The sequence below is a fragment of the Abramis brama genome (genome assembly GCF_963993115.1).
Source record: "Abramis brama genome assembly, chromosome: 5".
NCBI classification, from domain to species: Eukaryota; Metazoa; Chordata; class Actinopteri; order Cypriniformes; family Leuciscidae; genus Abramis; species Abramis brama.
Window position 1 is genome coordinate 1,540,001 of NC_139967.1, and position 9,948 is coordinate 1,549,948.

A 9,948-nucleotide genomic window follows, 5' to 3' on the forward strand; every position below is an offset into this window, starting at 1 on the left:
TTGCAACCACCCAGGAATACCCAAGCAACCACTTAAGAACACCCTAGTAACAACTCAGAATACCTTAGCAACACCATAGCAACCACCCAAAATATCCAAAGAACCGCCTAATACCCTAGTAACAACTCAGAATACCTTAGAAACACCCTAACAACCACCCAGGAATATGCTAGCAACACACATTCTGAAGATCCAAATGAAAGCAGAAACTTACTTTGATGTTTAAAGTTTTGTTGCATCAATATCTCATATTCATAACAGCAGGAGCTCACAGTCACAGTAACCTGAAACTCCAGAGATTCACGCCACTTTTCCACATTTAGACTTCAGATTTGCACACACGCGCGCGCACACACACACACACATACACACACACACTTTAATAGCAGGTGATATGGAGGATCACTGACAGCTCTTATGAAACGTCATGTTTGATGATTTCAGGAGGAAACCAGAGACAATGCATGTGCTTTGAGAAGGTTATGATCTAATTCTCTGAGTTTGAGCAAATATCTGCAAGTATTTCTCAACACTGAGATTAAAAAAATCCAGAACTCAGTGAAGTAACAGTACAGTACAGTACAGTACAGTAACAGCTCTGACTCAATGCTTCATGCTTATGAAACTTTCAGACCTGCTTAAACCTCTCACAACACATAATGCGAACATGCATTTAATGTGTATTTTGTTTTTGCATGTTCTAAACACATTTAGCAACCAATATCTGCCTGTTTACTCCATGCATTCACGTGCATTTTAATTCAAACGTCAAAAATGAAAATTCCTAATAAACCCTGATAAAGAAAGAATATGGAGCGAAGTGTTATTACACCGGGTCACTGATACACAAACACACACACACACAGCTTTAACAAAACATGTAATATAACACACTTCGCCTGGAAGTGAAGATAAATCTCTCACACTCACACACACACTGATAAATAAAGATGATTGACACCTGATCCGCCACGTCCTCCGCCGAGCTCATCAGATCCTCCTGCCCCATCGCTGATATCACTGATATATGAAAATAATATCAATATAAACACACGTGTATTAAACACTCAGAAGTGCTGCTGCCTGTCTAGGCCTCCACCGCCGCCGTCCCACAATGCACCGCGCGGATACGAAAGAACCCCTGTTCTCGTGCGCGCGCACTGTGGCCTCCCGCGAGCCACGTATACTCAACCGCGCGCGCGCACGACAAAACAGTTAAAGACTTTTCCAACAATATATTACAATTGTTTGTATATTTCAGTAAAACAAGCCCATTATATATAAATTATAATATAAAAAACATAAAATTATTATTATTGTATTACTATCAGTAGTAGTATTAAATAAATCAGTTATTATAATAAAATGAAATGATTATTATATATTAGTTTAAGTTTATTTTATTTTGTATAATATAAAAAAGATAGGCAATAATAATAATAATTAATATTATAATTAAAATTGTTAATTTTATTGTAATTATTAAAATACACACACTGACACACACACACACACACTCACTCAAAACATTTGTTTATTAGACCATAAAAGGGAATTATTATAACAGCTGCATCTGTTTCATGAGATTGTGTCTGTAATTATACACATATAATCAACATTATGAGATAAAAAGCCGAAACACACTGATGTTCAATGTGAAAGATCAACCTGTGTGTGTGTGTGTGTGTGTGCATTGCTTTAAGAGAACAACCACATGTCTGTTGTTTTAATCTCTTAGTTTTTATGATATCACTTTATAATCATTAGTCATATGTATTTGTCATTTGATTTATCATTTAATCGTTTTACTATTATTTGTATTAGTCATTTTTGAGGTGGTTCAGCGTATTTAAGTTCATTAGAAGTCAAAGCATCCAAAATCTAAACCTAAATCTAAAGTTTACTTAAATAACTATAAAATGAAATAAAGAAAAAAAGAAAAAGAAAAAAAACGAATAAAAATGGCAAACACACAATAAAATGAAAACAGAAAATGTAAAAACTAATGTTTATTATTTTAAAACTACAAATATAAAAATTCAAACTATGAATAAAAACTATAAAAGCATCTCAAAGATATTAAAATAGCAATGCTCTAATACTGTCAAACACAAACACGTGCATTTTATGTATGAAAATCCCTTACAGAAAAAACCCATTTCAGTGAGTTCAACTTTTTTATTTTCCATTTACTTTGCCAACATGTTTAAAACCGTTCTTCTTCCTGTTCTTCTTGAACTTCTTGCTGAAGCCGGGAGGAGAAACCTGAGGAACAACAGCAGAGAGTTACACATTACAGCAGGATCTTTTATGAATGTTTTTCTTTTATATTGATGTATTTCTCTTTAATTTTTTCTTATTTTTGTAAAGCGCTTTGAGAAGTAACTTTTAAAGGCGCTATAGAAAATAAAGTTTATTATTATTATCTATCAGTCTGCATTCGCGCATCTATTTTGACATGCTATGTTTTTATCCCGTGCTAATATCACTATATATGTCAATCACAATTTCGAGAGTGAATCCTGTAATTATTTGATGATGTCACTTCCAGAACGATCTCTTTATGAAGTTTTTGAAGTCAAAGTGACAGAAATCTCTCAGATTTTATCAAAATATCTTCATTTGTTTTTGAATTTTCATTTTTGGGCGAACTATCACTTTTTTCAATAAAGTGTAAAACTGCTTCATAAAATGCACATGCCAATTACATGTCAATCAAATCACCTTTTTGCGTTTCTGTATCTGGTTTTCTACTTCCATTTCAGATACTTCATCATCATCAGTCTCAAAGTCATCTTCCTCTTTCATGTTCTGTTCATCCTCATCCTTCTTCGTGAACATAGAAGCTGCAGAAACACGACACACACTAACAGTGTCATCAGTGTGTTACAGGGTTATTATCGTCAATCAAGACTCATGAAAACATTTCTGTTCATTTAAATCAAGCTGAAATAAAATCAGATAAAACACTAAATGAAAATTTGAAATGTTGCCTTAACTGAAATAAGTAAGAAGTTGAAGCATTACAATTATTAACTGGAAATAAATAAAAACTTTAAACTGAAATAAATATAAATTAAACCTAAATAGCAAAAAAAAAAAAAAGTACATAATTTAAAAAAGCACATAATGAAATTACTAAAAATTAAGCTAAAATTAACATGAAACTAAAAAAAAAATATATAAACTAATTCAAAATATTAATTAAACCATAAATAAGAATAAAATATAAATACATCTATAATATTTAGTTTTAGTTTAAGCATTTTATTAGTTTTTAAATATATATTTTAAATTAAAAAAAAATAATTAACAAAAGCACATAAAATTACAAAAAAAATATTCAAATGAAAACTGAAAATAAAAGCTCATTCGAAATATTAATAAAACTATCAAAAGTTATTTTATTTTATTAAAAAATATAATTAACAAAATCACATAAACTTACAAACAAGTAAACAAATTAAAATGAAAACTAATAATACTAAAATATTATTTTTAAAAATATTTTATTGTTTTTTATATTTAAATATTTTATTAATATAATTATTATAATAATTATACTATAATATATTATAATTAATAAATACTATATTATAATTAACAAAACCACATAAAATTACTAAAAATTAAACAAATTAAAATGAACATTGAAAAAAATAAAAAAAATAAAAGCTAATTCAAAATATCAATAAAACTTAAATAATTAATACATTTTTTTTATTTTATTTTTTATTTATTTATATTTTTAAAGACCTAACTAACAAAAGCACATACAATTACTAAAAATTAAACTAAAATTAAAATGAAAACCGAAAATACAAAAATAAAAGCCATTTTCAAAATATTAATAAAAACTATAATAGTAAATAAATAATAGTAAAAATAAGCCCAATTGATTAGTGCATGTTATTCTGAATGAGAAGTGATGAATAAGAGCTGAAACAGCAGTGGAGTGTGTGACTGACGTGGATAAAGATCAGACAGACTGTCCTCAGAGTCGCTGTCCTCCGCATCACTCGACCCCGGAGCCCAGACGCCACTGTCCTCCTTCCTGTTGGCTCGTTTCTCACTTCCTGTGGCTCGTTTCTCACTTCCTGTGGCCTCGTCACACACTTGTGCTCTCTTCTTCTGCCGGAGCTGGACCGGGACGAACTTCACTCCCTGACGAACACACTCCTCATCTGACACAGCCAGAAAGCAGTGCATATTAATGACATTATTAATTACTGCCATTATTATTAATCGGTGGAACGGATCACAAAATTCACGGTTCGGATCATTTATGGTTTTTGAGCCACGGATCGGATCATTTTTCGGATCAGCAAAAAAATAAAATAAAATAACATTCTTTAACAAAAGCTATTTTATTTTATTAAAACATAATTAACAAAATTTTATTATAAAATAAAAATCACAAAAAAACTTTTTTTTAAATTAAACAAATTAAAATGAAAACTAATAATACTAAAATAATATTATAAAAATATTTTATTAGTTTTTTTATATTTAAAAAAAAAAAAATTTAACACATAAAATTACAAAAAATTAAATTAAAATTGAAAATATAAAAATAAACGTATATATTTATATATAAACTTAAACTTATAAACTATATTTTAACTTTGCTTTTCATTCATTCCTTAAAGCTCACTTGAAGTTCTTCGAGACCACATCAAAAACGACTAGCCTCACTTATAAAGTCCACACATTATTAAAAACAAGTGAACAGTCATAATAAAATAAGAACAAATACAAAAATTACAAGCAGAGATGAATACTGAATAAAGTTACAAAGTCTATATTCAGGTACAGAAATGAATAATGAAGCCTAAATGTAAAATAACACTATTTGTTGAGTGTAGAAATCTTTGTTAAAGCTGTATTTTGTTGTTTTATTAATATTAATGCCACAGACAGCATCAGGAATATGAGGCTGCTGTCCCTTTAAGACCGAATAAACTGACATAAACAAGAGAATCCTCTCTCTCTCTAAAATTGTTTGAATGTTTAAATTGGCAAGACAAAACATCCAATTTATAAACTTTCCCCCTATGATGGTTAAACTCATCAGTTAATCCGCGAATCACACGCGTGCCGAAGCGCGGGTCAGCTGATCCGTGCGGGTCACGATCATCCGCGATCCGCTCCACTGTTAATCAGGGAAAGCAACACGTTTCAGGATGTGGTTTTCCGTGAACTTACACTGATCTAGAGCCTTCCTGTAGCGCTTGCCGGAGACGTGGCGGAGGACATGATGAGGAACACGGTTGATGTGGCGTAACGTGAGTTTGCAGAAGAGATGATTCCTGAGGACAACACAAACACAACATGAGCTCATCGAGTTACTCACACGCCAGACTGTGCCACCATTATCATCCAGAAACGTTCAAACATTTCTGTTATTCAAAACTAATATTAGATGAATTACTTCAAATAACGGAAATAAGTTTAAAAATTAAAAATAAAACTGAACTTAAAAATAAATTACTTAAATGTTAAAAAAATACAATAAATTAAATTAAAATGAAAACAAAAATAAAATTAAAAGTCAATTCAACATATTAATAAAAACAATAGCATATAAATAATAATAAAATAATCACTAGTTATCAGTGCACATTATTGTAAATCAAAAATAATAATTCAATTAAATTACCAAAAAAAAGTCCAGTTTATGGCTAAAATGTCACCAGATGATTTTAAATAATGGAAATAAGTTTAAGTTGAAACACTAAAATTATTTACGGCAAAAAAATAAAACTGAACTTAAAAATAAATGACTTAAATGAAAACAATATATATACTTACACCGCAGATCTGAAACAAATATGCAAAATAATAGCATAATGAATGTCAATATTATTTTCCGCACATTAACTCTCAGAGACTCAAGCTTTCTTTCACTACATGTTTCAGGACTTTACTCATCATTTGTTGAAGGGAGATTTTAGCACAAAATGACTTTACTTAATTTTAAAGACTTTCCAGCCATTGTGGTAAAATTCATATCAGACAATCTAAAGTTTCATGATTATAAATCATTCTTAAATCTTACAGACGCCGCTATAAAGATGAAAAAACATGCATTTTATTAAAATGTCAAAAAAGTCAAAAATGTGCCTGTGATTTATTCTTTTTCAGTTTCAAAGATATTTTATTCAGTTTCAATTTTAATTTTCATTAGTTTCTTGAAAAGTTATGTTCTTTATTATTGGCACAAAAATAATTCCATAATTTTCTTGTTAAATTAAAAAAGGATATTGATCTGAACTGTTATTTTTGCAATACATTGGCAGAAACCTTGTTTCATTTATTTTGGCATTGCGCTCATGTAAAACATTTTTTGGAAAGATTTGTCTAGATTTATACTTGACAACATTGACACCACTTTTTCTTTGCGTTTAGAAAACGTTATATTTGGTTTTAGTAATATCCCCTCAAATTAAAGGAAATAATACTATATTACAAATTAATTTTTTGCTAAATTCCATATACATTAATGTAAGTACAATAAAACCCAACCTTTGTTTTTGGTTGTTGAAAAAGAAATGCAAATATATATATATATCAAGACTATCGTTCATTCTCACAATAAGAAAGCAATTAAAACTAGGGTGACCATATTTTAGTTTTCAGAAAAGAGGACGGGGGCGTGGTTTGGGGAGGCGTGGTTAAGGGTTGGGGCGTGGCTGATGGGCGGGGCGTGGTTTGGGGAGGCGTGGTTACGGGGTGGGGGCGTGGTTTGGGTGAATGCATCAAAAAATACTTGACAAATGCTTTCACAACCTTGCAACTATGTTAAAACTGTTTCTGTTTGTGAATCCTTTGATATTTTTATATAATGTTTATATATGGTTGTCTGTTTTTTTTCGATTTGTATATATTGCAGTTCTGACTGTACATTGACTTTGTTTGTTAACTTTGAAAAAAACAAACATTTCGGAACATTTTCGCCCCTATATAAGGGGTCTCTGACTCTAAAAAGTGTGTAAACCCTGGTGTAGTGTGTACTTACGGCTGTTTAGTGCTGTTGACTACATGGGGCTCGAACTGCCTGTAGTCAAACTCCCCCTCAGCGCTCAGTTTCTTGTATTTCTTCCCTGATGTGAAGTGTTGTAGTTCATCGAGGCTGCAGGGAAACTCGTGGTCGTTCAGTGTGCACTTGATCTGGGATATTCATGAACACACATACAGAGACATTCAACATTAATTCACGAATTTATCTCCTAAAACTGATCATTTAAACAGCTGAAATGTGAGTTTTAGCGTCATGTTATTGACCTTCTTGGCGTCTGTGAGTTGAAAACAAGGATGCTTCTGTAGAAACGCTCTCAAATCTTCGTGTAAATCCTCCATGACAGCATAGACAAAACATCTATATGAGGGAAAACCCGCTATTGAAGCAAATATCACACTATTCGCTGTAAAAACACACTTTAAACATTAACAGAATAGGATAATCGCTTCTGTTTTGCTGCACATGTCGCTCAGCGCGCCACAACGCTTCAAAAACTACAACATGACGTCATATAAACGCGACGCTGACGGGAGAGCAAAGGCTGTCTATCGCGATGCCAGAAATAAAGCGTTTGTAAAATCTGCGAAATTGTGAGGGATTTTAAAGTCATCATAAAATCTCCATATTCCATTTTACTTAATCAATATTGGAATAATGACATATTTCGAGCTGAGACAGCGGGTGGTTTATTATTCTGATGAGGCGCATTAATAGACCGCTCGTCACATGACAGTCAGCTGACACTGAGCTCTTCATCTTCTATAATCACTCTTCACGTTCAGCCTTATATTTAGTGTACTTTTATATATTTTAAATATATAAATAGAATGTTTATATAGACAGTATATATGATTTTTTTTGCGAGTTGCATTGTAATTAATATTTTAAATTGTATCGTTATAACGACTCTTGTGTTGTAAATATGTCTGGACCGAACGGAGATCCCCATATCTCAGCGGATGATGGAATAATCGAGGATGAAGATGAATTCAGTGAAGAAGGTATTAATGAAATCTTATCATTCTGTAATATGAATTGAACTGAATTGGTCGGATGTTTTACCTTTGATGATTTTATTAGTTACTAGTAACAGTAAAACTACTGTTTTTTTTTAAATACTTTATTACATTTTTATTTGTTACTAGTCATTGGATATGTGTGTGTGCTTGTGGGTGTACATACGCACACACATAAATATACATACATAAAGCATAAATAAATATGCATACATACTCTCTCTCTCTCTCACACACACACACACACATATATATACGTATACATACACACACTATACATACAAGCATAAATATGCATATAGTCACACACTCACTCACACACACTCTCACTGATTCTCAAACACACACACACACACACATATATACATTCACACACACACACATATATATACGTATACATACACTATACATACAAGCATAAATATGGATAGTCACACACTCACTCACACACACTCACTCATTGATTCTCAAACACACACACACACACATATATATATACATTCACACACACACTATACATACAAGCATAAATAAGCATATACACACAGACACACACACACACATAAAGATACACATACCAAAGCATAAATAAATGTGCATACACACACACACACACACATATATATATATATATATAATGAGAATTTAGGTTGAGAAATGTTTTTAATTGTCTCGTAAAAAACTGTAATATAATAGTATAAAAACTATTGAGACACTAAAGTCAGATTCCAGACACTGGAGATCAAAGTGAGTCATTTATTAAGAAACAAACTAAGATCACGACCACTGAACATCACTTGATCACTCACATCTCCTGGGAAAGCTGGATGTAAAGACACTGAATGTTTCTCTGGCTCAGAATACGCAGCGATCGACTCCATGCTGGACCAGATCAACTCGTGCCTCGACGACATCGAGGAGAAGAACGACTCTCTGAACGGGAAACTGCACGAGCTCCTGGAGTCCAACAGACAAGCCCGGCGAGAGTTCAGACAACAGCTGGACGATGAAGAACACACTCGTCCTCATCCTCATCCTCCAGAAGAAGAGGATCCAGCGTCCAGAGACACGCAGACCCAAGACTAGACGTCCATCTCAGACTCATGATCATTAATGCACTGATGATGTAGAATACCTGCATCGTCTCCTCAGTGGACCAGTAGGGTAGAATATATATATATATATATATGTGTGTGTGTGTAAATGTCTTTATGTTGTTGTTCTGTTGTTGAGCTGCACTGATTTGAAAGCATTAAAGCACACGAGACAGTGATTATGCGTATCCAAACGAGCGTGGTAAAATCACTGTAACGCACATCCTCGAGTGGATTATTGCTTTCAAATGATGTGCAATGTGAATATGAGAAAAGTATTTTAATAAATATTTATCAAGGTTGTAAATACATGTATATGGAAGCTTGTTTCAGCCATGGAATAGATAAAAAAATTACAATATTTCTGCTTGTAATAAAACAAGAATCAACATTAGCTTGGATTTTTGGAAATTTGAAATGTTGTAATTTTGACTTTTTCTCCTCACAATTTCAAGTGCATATTCTCACAATTCTGAAAGTCATAAAAAAGTCATAATTGTGTGATTAAAAAGTTGATATTACCTTTTTATTTTTTATTCCGTAGTGAAACGCGCATTAAAACGAGCGTGGTAAAATCACCGTAACGCACAGCCTCGAGTGCCGTGTTGCTTTCATATGATGTGCAATGTGAATATGAGAAAAGTATTTTAATAAATATTTATCAAGGATGTAAATACATGTATATGGAAGCTTGTTTCAGCCACGGAATAGATAAAAAAGGTACAATATTTCTGCTCGTAATAAAACAAGAATCAACATTAGCTTGGACTTTCAGAGGTTTTGAAAGTCTGACTGAAAAAATCATAATTGTGAGTTA

General features: G+C 32.0%; 3 protein-coding genes across 6 annotated transcripts in view; 1 reads left to right on the forward strand and 2 right to left on the reverse strand.

Moving 5' to 3' along the window:
* Positions 1-1,174, reverse strand: part of surf4 (surfeit 4) — a 10,277-nt gene extending 9,103 nt beyond the window's left edge. For 2 of the 4 annotated variants that reach the window (XR_014606293.1, XR_014606294.1), the window contains exon 1: positions 962-1,131. Coding sequence is in view for 1 of the 4 variants with exons in the window: in XM_084114952.1 (XP_083971078.1) it covers positions 962-1,009 (48 nt within the window). In the remaining 3 variants the exon portion in view is untranslated. Of the gene's footprint in view, positions 532-961 lie in introns of those variants that run through there. The other 2 variants (XM_084114952.1, XM_084114953.1) reach the window with 2 other exon arrangements.
* Positions 1,175-1,994: 820 nt separating this feature from the next.
* surf2 (surfeit 2) lies at positions 1,995-7,530 on the reverse strand. The gene is made up of 6 exons (XM_084113400.1): positions 7,285-7,530; positions 7,019-7,170; positions 5,206-5,309; positions 3,969-4,184; positions 2,725-2,846; positions 1,995-2,265 (listed from the first exon to the last, which is right to left on the reverse strand). The coding sequence occupies exons 1-6, from the start codon at positions 7,357-7,359 to the stop codon at positions 2,179-2,181; spliced, it is 756 nt and encodes a 251-aa protein (XP_083969526.1). The 5' UTR covers positions 7,360-7,530; the 3' UTR covers positions 1,995-2,178.
* A 215-nt stretch (positions 7,531-7,745) lies between these two features.
* On the forward strand, positions 7,746-9,805 carry bbln (bublin coiled coil protein). The gene is made up of 2 exons (XM_084114215.1): positions 7,746-8,022; positions 8,897-9,805. The coding sequence occupies exons 1-2, from the start codon at positions 7,944-7,946 to the stop codon at positions 9,121-9,123; spliced, it is 306 nt and encodes a 101-aa protein (XP_083970341.1). The 5' UTR covers positions 7,746-7,943; the 3' UTR covers positions 9,124-9,805.
* The last annotated feature ends 143 nt before the right edge of the window (positions 9,806-9,948 follow it).